Raw genomic sequence first — 21161 nt, forward strand, 5'->3', positions numbered from 1 at the left:
ATGCTCTAAACTTTCACATTAAGAAATTAAAAAAAAAAATAAATGAATACGGAACACTATCATTTCTTATATTTAAAGTCGATCAGGTATTTTATGAAGCATTAATTAATCCCCCAAACTCAGTTAAATAAAGTCTAAAACTTCACACGTATTTAACATTAAAATTCTTGTATATTCTGCATTCCAAGACATTGCTTTTCCTCAGACTAGGTAAATCCAACTGGATTGTGACTGGTGGCAATAGATGATATATAGTAGTTGTACAAATAGCAAAAAGTAAACACAATAAATAAATGAGCTTCGTTGTTATTGTTTTTGGAAGAATATTATCAATGTGAATAAGATTCACGCAAGAAAAGGGGAGAAGAAGAAAGGGCTGAATAGAAGGGTAGAGGAGACAGAAGGAGGACAGAGCTTCTTTGTGGCATGTAGCACAGGGTCTGGAAGGTGACAAGAGGTCAGCAAATGTTAGCAATCATTATATGCAAATTATGCTGCACAGTAAGTTGATAGGTTACAGTAAGCTTTCTGAAAGAACAGAAACAATTATTTCAGGGTGAAGAAAAATAAGGTATCGGTAAGTCCATAAAAGAGCTGTAAGATCTAGTGGAATTACATCCTTTACTAACAAACTTTTAGAACATGAGATTCATGTGAACCCAGAAACTGAAGTCTAGATATATGAAATTATTTACCTTTTATATAAAATATAGAGTAGATCACTGAGCTATATCAATAATAAAAATCAGAATTTAAATTTGTTCCCAATTGCTTATAGGAGGAACTCCTTCAGGACAAACATACATAAATACACATCAAGTCACAATAAAATTATTATTGCTGTTGATTTTGAGTGTACTGTGGAAGGGATAATATACTAATAACTATATTCTACTAATAAATACTACAAACACTGGTGAATGATAGGTAAATGAATAATTATAACATTTAAAATATATTACACACATTTAGTAAATATATTTTAATAAATGTAAACTTTTCAGATACAAGAGTCCCCACTCATCTGTAGTTTTTCCCTTTGCAGTTTCAATTACCTGCAGAAAGGATTAAATGGAAAATTCCAGAAATAACTAACATATTTTATTATAGAGTAGTGTTATATCTGTTCTATTTTATTAATAATAAATAATTATTGTTCTCATACTCTCCACATCCCTAAGGTATAAATGAACTTTATCCTAGGAATGTATAGACAGGAGAGGTACACTACATACAGGGTGCAGAACTGTCCATGATTTCAAGCATCCCTCGAACATTCTGAACCATATCGCCTGTGGACCAAGTAGACCACTATAATAATGAGTCTATGGAAATTAATTTAAGTCCAGTTAGATTTATTATGCAGTAAAATTCAAACTTCACTTTCCCAGGTTCCAACTGCAAATCAAAACTGCATTCCTATAAAAGTCTCTGGAAGTGAGGCCTGGAGCAAAGTGTGCTCTGTAAGTGGGGGCTCCGTTTACACACTGCCTACAGCGAGTCTTCCTGAACAGGCAGTGCCATCAAGTGGAAGTCTGGAAGCCAAGAAAATGAATCTTGGTGGCCACAGGCAACAGCAAAACAGGACAGTGCAACCTGTCAACACTACCTTTGTCCTGAGTATTGTAGAAACCCCACTGTTTCTCTCATTAGCCCTGAAGCTTTTCAAAAGGAGACCATGAACAACCAATAATAAAGTTGGTTTACTGATAGACACACAGCAAAATATTACTATACATGCACCAATGGCAAAACACATTATAGTTCTTACATGCGCAACACAATACACTTCAAATATTCACAGAAGAAAACAGGTGAAAAGAATTTATAGTACTTCAAAACTTCAGTATTTCAACATGCAAAATATAGCCAGATATATTAAGAATTTTTTAAGTTTATAAAGAGTATGGTAAAAGATGTCTTTTGTCTCATCCTATTTTATTATCTATAGCCATCACAGAGTTTTATCTATACAGTAAAATTCAGTATGCAAAATTCAATTTTTTATTTTTCCATCTTCTAATAACACATATATGCACAGATATTGGAATAAAAGAAGAGTTGGTAAACATTTTTTTCTACTTAGTGCTTTTTCCTTCAACTCTATTGAAACAACCACCATTTCCTCAGGTAGCAGACTGAAAGATACCTGTGCATACCATAGACTTCCCATTTTTACAGGTATTGTTTTTTGCATATTGCATTTCCTTAACAAAAAATTTTAAAAGGAGCAAGCTCTCTACTGTTTAGGGGAAGGGGAACTATTTCAGCCTTTGGTATCCTCATGTTCTTATCCATTTCTGGGGCCTGATGACATTCTATCAAAGGATCAGTACTGGCAAAAAAAAATGATGAATCACAATCAGGGAAACGTTTTCATGAGTCACATCTCTGACTATTACTCTTCAAGATATTACTAAACAGTCAAATTTGCCTGCCACCATTTCTGTGTATTATAAATACAAAATAAAAACAAATAAATATTTGTATTGTAAGATAAAACCAAACAAATCAGAATATGCTGTGAGCCAATTGGTACTGCTTCAAATTTTGGCCAAGTTCTAAGAGTCTATAAGACATTACCAGTACAGGATTTGTCTGGACACAGGACAATTCTAAAAATGACTACCACAAACATTTTTTTTCTGAAATGTATTTTTACCTGTGAGCCAACAAAGCGAGTAAATGATATTCACCATCATACATTTCTGCATTATGGTTTTGTTCTGATATACATTTAACTCAAGCCCTCAAGCTTTTCTACTATTTTCAAAGGAATAAAAAGTACCTCTAAGAAGTCTCAAGTGTTTGACAAATGAAAACATTCTATAAGAGTGTACATTATACCTTTATCTACCACTATTAATGATATAATACTTTTTTTCTCTTGCTAGAGATTGGTTATAATTTGTACCAAAAGCAAAGCCTTTGGTACACAAGGATTTGTTTTTTGGTTTTTTTTTTGCTTAAAACTGAAACAAAGTAGAGTAGATATACCTTCAAAATACAGAAAGGTGACCGACAGCACCTTGGGTTCCTTGTACTGCCATTTGCTATATACGTTCAAAGAAATGCTTAAAGAATGAAAAAATTTCACAGTGTGACTTACCCTCCCTTAATGTAGTCAAGGAAAGAAACTTCTGTCTCCACCAAGAAAGAGAGCAAAGTTACCTGAAAAAAAGAAGTAAAGAGGGAGAAACAGAATTACATGTTGGTACAATTTTAACCCAAATGGAGTTTTTTCTATTAGAGAGAAAATATTTCCTAGCATTTTGAATATCACTGAAGACATTATTCTTTATTAAAATCTGCTAGGACTGATTGTTCCTACACTTAAAGTTACCAGAAGGAAAGGTACCAAAATAATGATGGTGATGATGATGATGATGATAATAAATGAACTATGTTTTGGGACCAGTTTACTTTCTTTGAAGAACAACATAAAAAGTAACTACAAGGACACAGTGTTATTTTCCATTTTAGATAAAAGGAAAGATGAAAGGGAGGTGGAAAATGGTTAAAAGTTTAAAAAAACCCTGTAATCAGTGAGCTAAGCCATACAAGAAGAACTGTGTGCTTTTGACATCGTTCTGTAATAAGGCCATCTAATATACCAAGTGACTTGCTTTATAAAAATCTTTAAAAGGAAATGATGAAAACATAGATTTTACTAAGGATATTTACTTTAGGATATTTATTTCTCAAAATAGGATGATACTGGTTTTTCACAATTTTAGATATTTTCCTCTCTGCCCCTCCTGTACTGACTTAGGATGGCATTCCATAAATCTTAATGCACTTTAAGAGCATTTTCACATCCCATGAAATGAGTCCTAGTGGTTAAGTGCGGCCTACGAAGAATATCACATCTTACTACCACTTAAGCAATTTCATGTCTCCCTAAGTCTCTGAACTCTGATTCCATGGGATGAAGAGTTCATAAGAAAACTATAGGTCCTTATAAACCCCGGGAAAGCAGGAAAGATGCAAACTCACCTAAGCTAATATTTCTATTAGAATCATTCATATTAAAATCCTAGATGAAACAAAACTAATTGTTTAGTTGTTTCTAGTCTCATTAAAATGTATACACGTACTTCATTAATTTGATCCTTACTGAATACTATAAATTTTGACTTACTGTTCCAGAATTAATATATTTTTTCTTTTTTCCTTTCTTTTTAGGATTCACCACCTTAAAAACCAAATAGAACAGTTACAAAGTTAGATTTTACAGTGTAATTTTTCAATAATGCAGTTCAACTTGCTGCCTTCTCTTCTTATGATTGTGACCATTTACCACTGGCCCCAGTCAGTATGACTCCTACATGATCATTTGGCCAAACTTCTCTGCAAAAGTTCCTGGTACCTACTTTTTAAAAAGCAGTAATATTCTTATCAATCACTTCAGGACTGATTACCTATTACCATCAGCATGTTCTTCATCTGAGAGACCACTGACATCCAAAATCCTAAATAATAATCATTGCTTTGCAGAAAAATCATAGATTTCTAAAGAAAAGTATATTTGAGAGATATAAATTTTATTTATTAGATTAAATACACTAATACAGCAAATCACCCAGTGTGTGAATATTTAAGGGACCTATTGACCTCAGTACTGCTTTATAATGCTAGAAATTTCCACCCAATGCTAATACTAATTGATAAGGTCACATTTGTGTGCCTAAGACCGAAGTTTTCACCACTTGTTCCTTGAGGAACTATTATTACAATCCTACATTGCGCAAGACACTGGGGGATATAGGACTGTAAGATGAGCAAGACTTGTCAATCTAACATGGTGAATTAAATATGGAAGTGCCTTGAGATAATTCTTCAGCTCATCTTAATCCAAAACATGGAGGAACCATTTGACAGGGAAAGATGAAAGAATTTATGAATAAGCATTACTTGAACTAGGATTTATTGATTTAAACTAAACTTTTAATAAATAATACAGCATTGTGGAAAAAAGGAAAAAGCAACGTCCAGGTTAGTTGGTGTAGAAAGTACACAGAAAGAGATTAAAAGGTGGGCTGAAGTTATATTAAGAAATTTCTCAATTCTAGGCTAGGGAGTTTGGGTGTGACTCAGTGATGTTTAAATGGGGCAATGAAATAACCAACCTGCCAGACAGAGTTTCAAGGAGAGCAAGTGGAGGTAACAGTTAAGGTCCTACCTTAAACCAAGTATGTAAAAATAATGAAATATTAAATAAGCTAGTGCCATTGGTAATGACTCATGAGAAGAACTGGGGACATAAGCTTGATTTGATAGGTATAGGTGGAAAACAAGGTGGAAACTGATGACGCATCTAGTAAGTCATTCAATATAACAATTATATTATTAATTTCAGAAAATTCTGATTGAGCATATTTTATATGGGAAACATACAATGGTCAGCATGTGGGCCATCTTCAGCAATAAGACACATTTTTCAGATTACGTAAATAGTTCAAATTATACTATTAACAATGGAGAAGTTGCTTGGGGAAGAAAGGTCAGGTTTGATACTGAATTTTGAGGAATTCAACAGTTCCTCAAAATTATTGGGGAAGCAAAAATAATTAAGAATATGTGAGAAACCAGGAATAACAAAAATTAAATCAAAATTTAAAAAGTAAGCTCAGTGGTATATTTTCTGAAAATTTGTATTTAGCATGTTGCTATCTAAAGTCATCCATCCAATGTTAAGTCTTTCATTTGGAAAAGAAAGATTTTCCTGGATTTTAGGAGTGAAATTGCAGTACAATTTCATAAACATTTTTCAAATAGTTCATATTAATTTCTTTGGTTTCTAGAATATTATCATTACTACAGTCAGAGAAGTTATCTCAAGTTATATAATTTTATTATTAGATAACCTAATGATTTGTTATCTGATCACATAGGACAGTTTCAATCAACAAAAAGCACTTCATATAACAGTCAATGGTGATCATATACAGAATGGTAGCACTTATTATCTATAACACTAAAAATATAGAGGGAATCACTTTTAGAATGGAGGAATAAGAATCTCAGAAAGAACCTCAGAACCTTGGGAGTAAGAACCTCAGAACCACAGAAAAGACAGTTAAGAACAAAAAAATGTCAAAAACAAATTTCCTTCAAAAATCAAAAAAAGCTCAAGGGCTTGTAGCAATCCTGAGGATCATTCCTGGAAGAAAAAGTGTGAATCTTACTTTATGCACTTATCTTGACCTATCCAATCTTATTTTCTTTACCTCTGTAGCACTGGAAACAAGCCAGCCTTGCATCCATATTAGCTGTGAAAAAGAGAAATCTAAAAGCCACAGAAGGGAACAGAAAGGGTATGGAGTTCATCAAAATGTGCCTATTTCAGATAACTATCATTAACTGACTTATTTGAAAATTCTCTGGAGAAGTTCCATTAATGTGGGTTGGATTTGTCTTTATTTGACCTGATTCAAACCTTGTTCAGTGGAAAAAGCCCAAACTCTAAGGCATTTATTGAAAATAGTGGCAATTGTTACACATCATATCTTTAGAGGAGATGGTACAAATTTGGGTAAGTAAAAGGCTGACACAAAATCAAAAGAGAAGATCTGGGGAATGAGATGTCCCAGAGGGCTTTGAATAGCTCTAGCTTGTTGTTGAGGATCTAGAAAGCCATGTACTTGTGAAGGGTGCACACGTGTACGGGAAAGACCTGAGGTAGCCCTAATCCCTTATCTCTGGGTGACCTCAGGTCTCTGCTCAAATCGAGAGTGAAAGCTAAGGCAGAATTTTACACCATTGGGGTGCACAGGGAAATTATGACAAATCTCATACTGATCACTAAGCTACTGAAGCAAAGATGTCAATAGCTCACACAACAAATAATCCATACTTCAGAGGATTAGTCCAAGAAAGTCACTAAACAAACACAAACTCTGGGAAAGACGGGTCCCACGGTTTAAATCGTCCCTTCCAAATTTCAAGTTTTTGTCAGTGTGACAGTATGAAGGGAGGTCTTCAAGAGATGATTTAGCCCTGAGAACGCTCCTCCTGGTCAGTGGAATTAGATGTCCCTATAAAGGGCATCAAACAGGAGCTATTTCTCCCTTGCTTTGCACTTTCCTACATATGAAGACTCCCTCACCAGCTGGCGATGCCTTGATCTTGGCCTTTCCAGTCCCTAGAATGATGAGAATTAAATTTCTGTTCCTTATAAATTACTCGTTTTGGTTTAGTTAAGCTTTTTTGGTCAGAGATGGTTGTTGAAACTATCATTTGAAAATAAGTAGTCTTCAGGCATTCTGATATATCAGGACAAAATGGGCAAAGAAAGTGGGGGCTTTGAATCACCTATTATACATAGGTTCAAAAAATTAAAAGAGACCAAGCACAAAGACGTAAAGTACAGTGTCTTAACAAACAGAAACCATCAATAAGTGCACTGACACACAAAAAAAGTGCCAGATAAAAATTCTCAACTTGAAAATCACAATAACTATAATGGAAAATACAAAAGAGAGCTCAATAGAACATTTGAGGGGGAATAAGAAATAATTAGTAAACTTGAAGATCGGTCAACTGAGATTCTGCAGCTTGAGGAACAAAAAGAAAAAAGAAAGAAAACTAAACAAAACCTAAGATACCCGTGAGACACTATGAGGACAAATAACATATACGTAATAAAGAAAGGGGAGGGAGAATGGAGCAGAAAGACTACTGGAAGAAATAATTGCTGAAAAACACTTTGATTGCTGCCAAGATCATGAGTGTAGAAAATGATATTTCCAGTGTATTGGGGCACTGTCCACTGAAATCCTAAACTTCTTGTTCATAATACATAATAATTACCCCCACCCAATTTTCTTCAGACTGATGTTGTCTCTTGGTAATTATCTGTATTAAGAAGACATTCACTTTTGAAGTTATGGCACAAATAATAGAGAACTATCATTATTAACCATCTTTGTTATCCTATCAGGTGTGGCATGTGGCACCAGTATCCTCATTAAGCAAGGTTTACTGGACAAGAGAGAACAGGAACTGACTGAAAGCAAAAATTAGAAAATTTTATACAAGCTAAGGATGATCAAAGTGATTGACCTCTATAGGGTCATGTGAAGATTAGCACAGATGACCCCTAAGAGCAAGGAGAACTGATACGATTCTGTGTTTCTCCTCAGCCTTGAGGACAGGTGAAGGAAGCAAGCATTTACATATTTACAAACTGTCTTATTTTCTTTCATCATCTGTTTAGAGTTTTGATATTTATTCCTTGAAAAACCCAGATAGAAGAGATTGATTTATTACTCTATCTTTGTCTTTGAGAAGCTTTCTCGGGCTGAGATTGGTCCTGCTGTAATAATTGCATAGCTTAGTAAGTATACTACTGTTCAGAGCACAGACCACCCTACAAGCTACACTAAATACATTTGACATGTTTCTCTCTTCCATGACATACTCAAATTTTTAAACATCTCTGTATCCCCTCTGGGGATACAAAGAACATGGAGTACAGAAGACACCTAATAAATATTTTAATAAGAGAATGAATGAATGATGATGTGTGAATGGAGTACAACTACTTTAGCCCAGTAAGAAGGTGGCAGAATCGGAGATTCCTTCACTTTCTGGACAATTTTTGCGTCAAACTGGCAGGGAAGAATTCCCATCACTGATTAAATATTAAGACATTCTCTTTTGCTATGCATATACATTAATTTAAAAAGCTATAAAGAATATACAGATAATGTAGCTCCAAGGTTAACATGCTAAAATATAATACATGCTCAATACATATCTAGTGATTAACTAGCAAGGTGCTTTAAGGCAGAAATAACTACAGTGTGTGTGTGTGTGTGTGTGTGTGTGTTTGCTTTAATAACTTAAATTTCTCTAATGATTGCATATTACCCTGTCAGTCTCTTCAGCCTCTATCTAAATAATAGTGAAAGTGCTCAGACCACAGTTTATTTAAAATAACCCATACTGACACAAGTGAAATACATGTTTTCTTCTTTTTTTTTCTTTTAATTAGGAAGCAGGTGGGGGATAGGTTGGCAAGAAACCAAAGACAGAGGCTGACCCTTAAGAAAAAATAACCATGAATCCATATTGAATTTTTAAGTAAGAAAAAGTTTCATAGGCAAGAATTAACAATCTCTCAAAATAGATTTAAAACACTATATAACTCTGAAGGCAAATAATATCATTTATTCTAAGAAACAAGTTAGCTCAATAAATTTTAAAATTCCTATATTCCTCTATTGATATGAGAGACAAAGAGGTGCAGAGAGAGGGAACTTAGCCAATCGTCGGTTGTCATCCTTTGCAAAAGCCATATTTTAAATCATAAATTGGCTTATTCTATCTCATACATCTAGCAAGGACTCTACCAATGAACTATACCCCCATGCTAAACTTACTGTAGACAAAAACAGAAGTAAAATGTCTCTTACCTCATACACATTGAATTGCGACTGTCCTCTAGAAAGTTCCCTATAGCTTGTTGTAAATTCCCCAATGAAATCATGACTAGAATTAAGGAGAAAAAAAGCATGAACTATTAAATTCATACATTTGTCAGTTATAAGTTAAAGCTTTTTAGAAAGGTATAATTTAATCATTATGAAGAAAGGTCAATATCTTTATGAATATAATGTTCATATTTTAAGAGACCAATATATAATGTAATTGTTCTTTCGTTAACCAAAATTATGAGTACACAATTCTATTTTATCAATATTCAAATATTTAACTTACCCACCAAAATTAATATTTCAAATAGGTACATTTGATTTAATAACTCATACTTCAAAAACATGACATTTACCTTATCTAAATACTTATTTCATTAAGTTTTACCCAAACTACTGAGAAATTAATGCAAATGCTGGTATCGGTGCAATGGTGAAAGAAAGAAGATGTAGAGGGTAAGAGTAAAGTAACAAACATAAGGATGTTACTAGTAGCTGTTTGTAACATAAACTTCATGCTCAGCTATTTGTTTCACAAAAACAAGCCATTCGTTGTCATATAAACTGACATTCCTGCAAACCTTTACCCAGGCTTAGTGTTTAGTTATGAATCACTGAAAAGCAATGACCCTTCCAAACACCTGATGACCAGTAATAAGCAAAAGATAAATTGTGTTTAGCCAGCTGAAATACGATTTCTAAAGATGAGATTTGGGTGGGAAAAAAATAGTTGCTATTAATTTTAGTAGAGTTTCTGCCATAAGAAAATGTGTTCAAAACGTTTTTGGGATACAAATCCTTTTGATATCCAGCCTCCCAATTCTCCCTTATCTAAAATCTTTTCTAAATACATCATAATACTTTATATGAGACATTCTTCTTTACATTAATATCACTCTGAATTTGTGAATTTAAGTTCTCCTGAAGAAGCTGCATCCTGCAGACTGCTTGCTCTTGGCTGTGACTGGGAAGATGGAATATTATAGATCTCTCACCAAAATTATTGTGAGCCATCCTAAGCCCCTTAATAGCCATGTACCCTAATTTTTGTATTTGGCTTAATATTCTTGTGACTAATAGATACTCTGGGAATGTATCACTAAGTTTAGCAGACCTCCAGCCTCTATCAATCCTAAGGCTAAGAATGCTGTAAGACAACATTTGAATCTTATAGAATAATTTTCCTCTGCTTTGCTGTAGCCTACCTACCTGATCCTCCTACCCATGAAAGTGCTAGATTATATTATTACTTTCTTTTGTTCTGTGACTATAGAAGCTCATGTAACCTCCTCAACGTGGAACATTCCATTTAGAGCAACTTGAATCAATATTCCTGGGCTATGGTCACTCACTCCTATGTGGCTCAGAATAACCTATTATCTCATTTCCTTTAAAGTAACCTTTTTTCTTCTTTTTACATCAACACCCTCTTCTAGATTGAACTTTCTGAAGCAGATATACACACATGAAAATGTAAAGGAAACAGGATTAAGATTGCAATATATTTGTACTTATAAACCCAGCTGATAAAACTCACATTTTAAGTTACACGTGGCAATTACAAAACAGTACAATAGTGTTACACACTACTTTGAATACATTTCTTAGGACATTTACTAACATGGCTTCAATCAAGAAAAATAAAACAATTTCCTTTAACCTTCAGAAGTGCCATTTAATACCAATGATATCTTTCACTGAAATTATAAGCTCTCTAGGTTACAGAGGTTCTGTTTTAGAATCCATCCTCTTCTACTGCAATGCAAGTTTCAAATATCTTAATAATTACTGAGATAAATGTTCACTGAAGCACTTCAAAAAACACTTTGATGTAGACAGATGTGAAAAAGTCTTATTTAACCCTGAGCTCACTGCAGCAGCGGTGACAGCCTAATATAGAGACCTTAAAAATGCCTGGGTCACTTCAGCCCTTGGTTTATGGACTGTGGTAATTCTACAGAGTTTCAGGTTAACTGTTTAAATCAAATGTTCACCTCTTAATTGTTATCATTAGATTTTTGCCATTTAACATGTATCCAAAACTTGGTGTAAGAAAGAGTCATTTACTGGTTTCAGATAAATGCAATTACTCAATAAAGACTCAAGAACATATTATGTATTCTGTCCAATTGCAAACTGTACTTTGATGTGCCTATGTCTTAGTTACTGTGGAACTAACAATAAGTTCACTGACACTTGACACTTGGTTCTATTTTGTTATTACATTTATTATTCTCTACAGAATTGAGTAATGAACATCAGGGTACAAACTCTTTGGTCTCAATGCTAGAAATCAGTGTTTCTGTGGCTAACTTGGGTTTTCTATTCTGAAAGATCTCTGTTCATCATGAATGCAGAGTTCTCTTCTGAATTAGTTGAGAGCTTAGAACCAAATTTGTGATCAATCTCCAGCAAAATATCTCTTAATATGCAATCCTGTGAAGACTTTTTGAGTTTCTAATTCTTATTACACCTTTGTTTAGGTTTTCTCACATACATTATTATGTTATTATATGCATTTCAAAAAGCTGCCTTGGATTCATTTTAGAATAAAATAGGGCATAAATACATGGAAAATAAAATAAAGCATTTGCTACCTGTTTTGAATCTTGTTCAAAATGTTTATTTCAAATAAAAAACGATATTTGCATGTAATATAGATGCAACACTATCCTTTTGTTATACAGGAGAAAATATATTAAGGGAGTTACAAATTATATTTCAGACTCCAAGAAAACATTCCTGTGAGAAAAAGAATATATATTGTTGTATCCGTTCAGTATCCAGAGAAATGATTAAGAAGTGAAGACTTGCCAAAGATCATAAACATAAGTGGAGTAGAGATGGCAATTTTTTAAAATGCCTAGATATAATGGTCTTTGAAGAATAAATCTGAAAAATCTGAGTGGCTAAGGGGATGAATTCTCAGGTCAATTTTGTTATAAATCTCTCTGAATACATGGATTTTAAAAAATAATGTCCATCCTTTGTAACCTGTTCTACTTCAAATATCATATGTTAAATTATGGTCAAGTAGTTTAAAGAGAATATTAAAGGTGGTTTATACTGATTTATGCTCATAATTATCTTTTTTCCCTATCAACTATTCCTAGACTCTACTGAGATTAAAGGAAAGCAAACTGAATTTGGTTTAATACTTTTACCTATTTGTGATATTAAATAGTATTATATTGAAATATTTCTGGCTATATAGAGAAATAAGACAGAAAGTACTAGCAATTTCCTTGTGATTCGATAATGATGTTTTGTTATTTCCTGTTAATGTAATTGTAACTAGAATAATTATTCTGCTGTAAGTCCCAAGCTGACTGCATTTGCAAAATAAAATTTACTCCTGTAACATATATTTGACTTGTGTTTGTTTACATGTCTACTTTTTCCTGAAACTTTTATACTGCGTATGTATTATTTAAATTACAAAAGAATGAACTGAAAAGGTTTTTAGTGCAAATTGATTACTACTATAGCTAGTAATATGGCTTCAGAAAAATTTGGTTAAAATGATTAAAGTGTTGGATAAATTTCACTTATTATAATCATATTTGTGCTCCATTAATAGTGGAAAATTTCATGTAGTATAGTCTCATTTAGCCCTGCAACCTACCCTTGTCTTCAGACTTGTCCATCCTCCCTGGCTGCTAGTAATTCTCCCTTGCATGACTTGGCTTTCACTCGAGAGATTAGCTATTACCTCCTCCAAGATCCTTTCCTATTTCATGCCAGCAGTTTGCTCTCAAAACAATGAACAAGAAACAATAAAAAAAAACCCCACTGAATATTCATCACCACATTGCCTATATTGCATTAGGCATGTTTCTTTATATATTTGCCCTCTCAGCTGCTAGCATACTTAAAGGTGAGGAAGGTGATATACCCACCACAGTATTCCTAGGAGCTACCCACAAGGAGCACTGCTGAATTCGCAGTACTAGGTTATTATCAGAGCCACACTGTGATCCTACCTGGCTAGGAATATGAAAGTTTTGTCTCACCTTAATCATATTCTTCCTAAGAGAATGGCACAAGCGGCAATGGTGTCAGCCTCTCTCACAAGCCAATCTAAGAGGGAGGCTGATGACTGCTATTTTCTCACAGAAATACATCCATATAACCACCCTAATGGTATAGAATAAACAGAAACTGCTGCCTCTGTTGAGACACCTGATGATTTTTATTCTTATTTTCCTGTGTGTCATCCAATGCTTCCACAAAGAATGTGGAGAAATGGCCAACATGCACCCAAATCATTTCCTCCTTTTCTCTACCACTCTATGGTCTTGAGTTAATCTGTCAGCTTCAGAGTCCTTGTCATACTCACTTAAAAACTGGAGGCAGTGCTTACTTTCTACTTCAAAAATAATCCCAGAGAATTGATTTATTTCTGTAAAAGGTACTGAATTTTTTAAGACACTATTAGAATGTATTCTCATTATTACAACCACAATTCCAGGTGCCTATAAATGTAATCAATAAAGAAGTTTTGAACAAAATCATTTATAAAGATGTAGTAAGTTCATAATCTAATATATGAGAGACCATGATATTCTGGACACACACACATACAGACACACAAACACACACATGACTTGCACTGCTCTGATGTAAGAATGTTTAAGGCATTCCCCTTTACGGTGTGCCAGAGTGCAATGTTTCAGACGTATATGAAGGATATCTCAAATGAATATTTGTAAACAAATTTTGTATCAAAGAGAATTTCTCTAATTTGGATACTGGAAAGATTTTACTAAAAAGTTGGCATGATTTTCCCTTTGAGAATAAGGGCCTCAGTTTTTATCTCCTCCATTTGTACTTCAATAGTGATTTCCCATGTTTTCCTGTCTTGCCAAATCTGCTCCAGTCCCACCTAGTATACTGAGGATTTCAAAAATAACAAAGAGCTTGAAAACTGACTGGTCATGGAAATGGTAGACTCTTTTACTTAAAGTGTGGTTAAGGAGACCCAGAGAAAATGCACAGGTTCCTGATATTCTTGAAGTTTGACCCCTGTTTGTAGGAAGAGGGAAGCATTCTTTTTCCTGAGGTGACTGGTACCAAAGCATCAGTCCCATGGCTATGCGTAAAAGGTACCATAAGACTTGCAGTTGCCCATGGATACTACAAAACAGTCTTCATGAGTCCAAATAATAATTCACCTGGTCTCTTTGATTTTGGTAATTTTCCCTGTTTCTCTTCTCATCATAACTCTTTGACTTTTACATTTTCAGCATTTAGGATTTTTTTTAAACAAAATAACACCAGCCTTCACTGATTCCTTTAAAGAAAAGAGTAGTTCTGTCTTAAAACTTCAATAAAATCAAGTCTTTTTTTTTAACTTCTTCATATCCTGATGGATACTCTCCTTCCCAAAAAACAATTCAGACATATAATTTTAAATGTAGCTAGATTATGAATCTGTCTATCTTAATCTGCAGGAACTAGCTTTTTAAAAATCAATGGCCATAGATTTCTCAAACAACTAAAACTAGAAGTTCTATTTGACCTAGCTATTTCTTTTGTTGGTATCTTCCCGAAAGAATTAAAAGCATCATACCACAGTGATATATGTGCACTCATGTTTATAGCACCACAGTTTATAATAGCTAAATCTTGGAAACAGCTCAAATGTCCATCAATCAATGAGTGGATAAAAATGTGGGTTTTTTAAAATCCAATGGAGTACTACTCTGCCTTAAAGAGGGATGAGCTTCAGACATTTATAGCCAAATGGATGGACCTTGAGACCATACTCTTAAGTGAAATAAATCAGACACACATGTTTAAATTTCACATTGTTTCTCTGGTATGAGAAACCAAAAATGGAAATAAATAAGGACTAAAATGTGTAATAGATATTGGGAAATGGGAAATGGAAAGAAGATGTTCAAATGGGAAGAGGAGCACGGGAGAAGGGAGGGAGGAAGGAAGGAAGGGACAAGAAAAATTGAAAATAGAAGGAAAAACAGAAAGATTTTGTACATAGAGAGGAGGGGGGGAGTGTAAGAGAGAGAATGGGATAAAATAAAATTTATTTTTAAAAAGGAATATGTGAGCTTGGAAGTTAAATAAAATACCACGTTTTATTTGGAATTTTTATGTACAGATATTTCTTTTTCAGATTTTGTTTTAGTCTTATTCAATAGCAAATACTGTGCAAAAGCTCCTAGCAGATTTTCTGAAGCTAAGTTGTGCTTATTAATTCTCCTTTCCTCTATTTGTTTGATTTTGTTACAAATAATGCCTTTGGCTTCTTTCTTTCCCCTAAAAATGTGTACATTCTATTATATCACTCATCAGTAATGTATTTATTAAATCACACATCCATTTCCTCACTAACATGAGAAGGTATAAAGGCTGGAAACTCTGTTTTACTTATTAAGGCCCAAAACAACAAACTATAACAAGAGGCACATACTAAGTGTTAATGCAGTTGTCTTTTGTTTTCTTTAAATTTTAGTGCTCTCAAGCAGATAATTCCCAAACTTGAAACATGAGCCCTCCGAAATCTCCTACTTAGCTTTCATTTGAGTTCTCTTTCTCTCTTTGTGGATCCAGGATTGTGTGAGTCACTCTTTTGGAGGAAAAAGAAAACACTTTTTAAAAATTCTTTGAAAGTTCTGTTTTAATATTAAACTCCCACTGGCTTTTATTTAAGTGCCTGATAATTTCTTAAGATATATTCAATAAACATAGCTTTTCCTAAAAAAAAAAAAAAATGGCCATAATAAACAGATAAGTACATTTTCACAAGTTTTCTTCATAAATTATATTTTTGCTAATAGAAATTGTTATATATAAAGTATATATGAATGTATTCAATCTAAAAGTGATCATTTATCACGACTTTTATGACAATTTTAAGTGATTTCAAAAGGTTTGCATTTCCTCTACTCCCACTTATAACAGTGATTCTGGGCCTCCCAAGGGAGATAGGCAGAGATAACCATGTCATGTATTAGTAGGAAACTAGACTAATTTTATCAGTCTTATCCACACTTGCTTCCCATTTCTAATACAGAAAAAAATTGTGTACATGTACACATACAAAATATGTATAAAACACAACTGTCCTTTGGGTTTGATATATATAATTATATATAATAACTACATAACCATAATTTTTACTGTATGTATTTTACCTCATGATTATGAATTTCATTTATAAATCTGATTTTCATTTATTCATTGTGTCTACACAGACACTTGGACAAACTACATTTTCTAAGATTAACATTTTTAACATCATTTACATTGGTATAGCAAATGATGCATGCCATAATTAAGGAAATGTTAGATAAGATAGCTTATCACATTTAAGCCAAAATTAAACATCTATGTAGTTACTTCTAGTTTTTTGAGGTAGCATATAAATGATTTTAAAATATAATTATAATGTTAGAGTGTTTATAAACAGCATGTGTATCTATTAGACATAATTTAAACTTTTATCTTTAGTTGTTTTCCTATTGCCTCTAATAAGATTAGTATACCAAAATACTGTTAGGCAAAAACTTCCCATCCAAATTAAAATTTACCTGGTCAAATAAAAAGCATATAATATTTAGGGCTCCAAATCCCCCAAATGAGTAACTTTTACCTAGCAATAGCTTTGCAAATGTAATGTAATCCATCAGAGGGTAAAAAAGTTTCTTTAACCACCCAGAACCTCTGTATATTTATCTAGGACAATAAGAATTAGAAAGTTATTAAGACAATGTCTGAAGTTAAAATGTCTTCCAAGATCGTGGAGTTTTAAATATTCATGACATTCATGTCACACATTTCTCTGTAATTTCAAAGTCACTGAATTCTGGGTTTTAGTTTGAATATTAATCTACAGAAAAGAGTCCATGTGATTTTTTTTAGGTATTAAGTTTCAAAAGTTTAAACAATCAGACAATGAGTTGTGTTTTTTCAAGCTAGTAAGAATAATTACAACAATAAAAAAGAAAAGAAAAGAAAAACAGACACATTAGTATAAAATGAGTACAAAGTTACTGCTAACCAAGGACAGAAAGAAAACGGGGGGGGGGGGGGGAAGAGGAAGAGGAAGAGGAAGAAGGAGGAGGAGGAGGAGAAGGAGGAGAAGAAGAAGAGGAGGAGGAGGAAGTGAGGAAAGGAAGGAAAAGAAAGGAAAGGAAAAGAAAGGAAAAAGGAAAGGAAAGGAAAGGAAAGGAAAGGAAAGGAAAGGAAAGGAAAGGAAAGGAAAGGAAAAAGAAACGGCTACCAAATTCCTATGCTTGCACTGTTTGGTTCCTTCTCTGCCCCTGGTCTACAGCCACATAAATGCAATTCAAGGTGACTATTTGCTTTCCAACATAATAATAAATGATAGATTTATTTAAGAATTAAGTAATACATGTTTCAGTCATAAAAGGACAAATTCAGTACATCATTTAAAAGTTCACTTTAGCTCTGTGCTAAAACATACTGTTCATTTACACAGTGGGATGTTTCTGCACTAGTGCTGAATATAGACTAGTACTTATTTCTTTTTTTTCATTTTACCCTCAAATTTGCCTGAATTCATAGGTAACTTAAGCGTAATCATCCAGATAGATTTTATATAATATACTAGGTTTGTTCTGTCTCTGTCAGCTTTCACTATCACTGTTTGTCATTAAGAGGGAATGGTATTGTCCTGATTTGCTTTCCATTTTCACAGTGATGAAGCCTGGAGCACAGGGGATTCATAACTTTTTGAACCAATGTTCATATTTTGATAAGCACCTTGTATGATAAATGCACAAGGAAGATATCCAGCTGGAGTAACTCTCCTCTGTCTCTGTCTCCCCCTACGCACACATACACATCTCTAAAACACAAAACTTCCAGGCTGAAGTAACACAGGTTGGCAGGTGCACACTACAGTCCTCTTCTACTCAGAGGAAGGGCCTTTCACTGGAGAACAGTCTCTTCTTTGCCTCTGGTATACCTTCTCCACTCTGTATGTTGGGATACTATTACTATAGTCATGCCAGAGGTGCCAACACACATCATAAGTGTTCTAGCTGTGGAGCCAGCTACCAGTTCCCATACTCCTACCTGTCTCCACACTGTCCATTATCCTCCTGACAGACTGAGGGATTCCAAAAAGGGCAAAAGGGATCAACTGCAAAGGGTAAATCACAAAGACGAGGAGACTAAAGTAAATCTGCTATTGAAATTTTTTCAAATCTATGGGAGGAAATGCATTTCACAGAGAATCCTTTGATCAATGTCAAGGTTTTGAGTTTAATTGATGCACATGCCCCATAAAGGTATGTCTGCCCAGTACAAATTGATGAGAGTTGTTGCTGGTAACATTTCCAGTCTATATGTATAAACAATTCAGATAATTCAATTACCAAAAGCAGTCATCCTGGTTCCCTCCAAATTGCCGAAAATATGCATCTCAAATAAATCAAATAATCCACAAATGTTAACTTTCTTTTGCGTTGAGTAAATAAGGCATTGTTAGTCAAACTTGTACATTACCAATTTTAAAAAGAAATCATCCCACTTTGAAGAAGCTTCATGTTTGGACCTGACAGGTCTGCCATAACCCTTGACACAGATCTCATTTTGGAGCTCAAATCATTCAGATTTAAAAGAATTTTCAACCCTCATGGTGTGTGTGTGTGTGTGGGGGGGTATTTTTATTATTATAAAAGTAAAAACTACTTATTAAAACTCTGAATTTATAAATTTTTTTGAACTATTATACCATTATTCACCTCACCTCTCAATTTAAAATTACTTCTTTAAACTACTTAGGGGAAAAATATCTTGTAGATATTTTGGGAGCCTTAAGTAATTTCTCATGTAGTATTTTTATGAGAATGACTTTGGCTACATATCCTCAAAATATTGAAATATGGAAGTAATATAGCTCATTTCATGAAGGACTTTCTGCTAGAAGATTAAATAAATTATATATCTTATAAATAAATGAAGCTCCATGGAACTCTGAAGCAAAATTACTTGAGTTTCCTAGATATGAAAATCTAAGAATCAAAAATACTAAGTATAGAACTGTTCACTTTGCTTTGATTAGACAAAATGTAGATGTGGAAAACCTTCCTTTTAATATTGGCATAGTAGAAAATTTGTAAATTTATAAAACACATTACAAAAATCTGAATTTTCTAGTAGAAATACATGTAATCCACTCCACTGCCAAATAATAATATTGGCTCTCCTTTTGGGTTCTACTGACTATGGGTTACTCATTAGACTTTAGTAACTTTTTTTACCCCTCAAAATCATAAAATATGTGTTCTTATTCATGATTGGCCTAGGAGATAGCAAAAATTTGTCTTGTGTTCTTTGAAGAGAGTTATTATGTTAGAAAATGGGAAAAAATGAAGCTCTAATTTTAATGTGTTAAAATACATTTTGCAGATTCAATTATAAATTCATAATACATATATTTCAATGGTTTGACTTGTTAGGATGATACCCTATATTTAGAAGTAGTATGTGATCTAAAGTAGATATGATAATACTCTTCTTACACATTAACTACCTTATTCTATATCTTTAGGAAATAAAACAATAACATGTTTATATAGCTTGAAAAAGACATTGTGAATGTGTGAAGGCTCAAATATAAAAATATTTTTCTACAGACTTAAATGAAAATTCTAATTTTGAATTTACTTTAAATACATAACCCATAAGAAAAATGGCAACTCGGAAATTTCTTCTTCTGTTTGGGGTAGGTTTTCCTCTGAGTCCAAAACCTGTAAGTTAACAAATTTACATTTCTATGCAAAAGTCACAGTCACAGAATAATACTAGAAAGAACACACATATGAATATCACAATCTGGGCTGGGTATTTGGCTCAGTGGTGCTGCTGCTTGCCTTGTAAGCAAAGGTCCAGAGTTCAATTCCCGAAACCAAAATAAATAAATAAATAAATAAATAAATAAATAAATAAATGTTATAATCTATGAAAATTCATTGCTGCTTGTGTGTAATGTTTTGTTTCAAGTACTCTGAGTGTATCATGATGGAAATGTAAAAGAAGATGTCTGGATAATTCTGCAACACTTTTTAGCATAACATACTTAATGATAGTTAATACATTAAATGTTTAACTAATCTATAATTTATCAAAAGTCACGAAAACTATTTATCTTACTTGCTACTGGTTGATAGTTACCCAGAGGAAGTCTATAAAGTTATTGATCTATGCTGCTTGCTAGTCATTCATCTGGCCCCAGTTATAACCATATGAGTGTTCTGATTTAGTATTAATTCTGGATTAGCATGCCCTTGTTCTTCCCAACTTGTCAAACTTTGCATAAATATATTTTCAGTTGTGATAGAAGGGTGTACAGATTATAACACTGCATCTCTTATCTTCATACCTTGAATGGAAAAAGCTATTTATGCATAAACCCATGTCATTTTTACATCTTTAAAAAACACTGTATCATAAATGTTAGCTGAAAAGAAATTATGATACCAAAGAAGACTCAGATAACCTCATTTAATGTTTAAATATACATATGGGATGAATAAGAAAAATTCAAGAGAATGTTTTCCTCTCTTAGATATTCTTTGGTGATATGAAATTCAGTAAAACACCAAAGATGCAGATTTTATAGGGTGTTAGCTTACTATTCAAATGTTCCAATTTTTAATAACAAATCTTAAGGTGGTCTGCTACCTGCTTTCAACTGTAATGTAGAAAATGATCAAAAAATATTTTGAAATA

The 21161-nt window shown here is 33.3% G+C and overlaps 1 protein-coding gene across 8 annotated transcripts in view; it reads right to left on the reverse strand.

The window, feature by feature from the left end:
- The window catches only part of Cpne8 (copine 8), a 236302-nt gene that overhangs the window by 49385 nt on the left and 165756 nt on the right, over positions 1-21161 (reverse strand). For all 8 annotated transcript variants that reach the window (XM_087200025.1, XM_004855010.4, XM_021236528.2 and 5 more), the window contains 3 exons: positions 9420-9495; positions 4142-4195; positions 3110-3171 (listed from right to left, as the gene is read on the reverse strand). In XM_087200025.1, the coding sequence (XP_087056151.1) occupies positions 3110-3171; positions 4142-4195; positions 9420-9495 (192 nt within the window). The remainder of the gene's footprint in view (positions 1-3109; positions 3172-4141; positions 4196-9419; positions 9496-21161) is intronic.

This window comes from Heterocephalus glaber, unplaced genomic scaffold (genome assembly GCF_053883595.1).
Source record: "Heterocephalus glaber isolate CG9 unplaced genomic scaffold, H.glaber_assembly_v1.0 deba00001733, whole genome shotgun sequence".
Lineage (NCBI taxonomy): Eukaryota > Metazoa > Chordata > Mammalia > Rodentia > Bathyergidae > Heterocephalus > Heterocephalus glaber.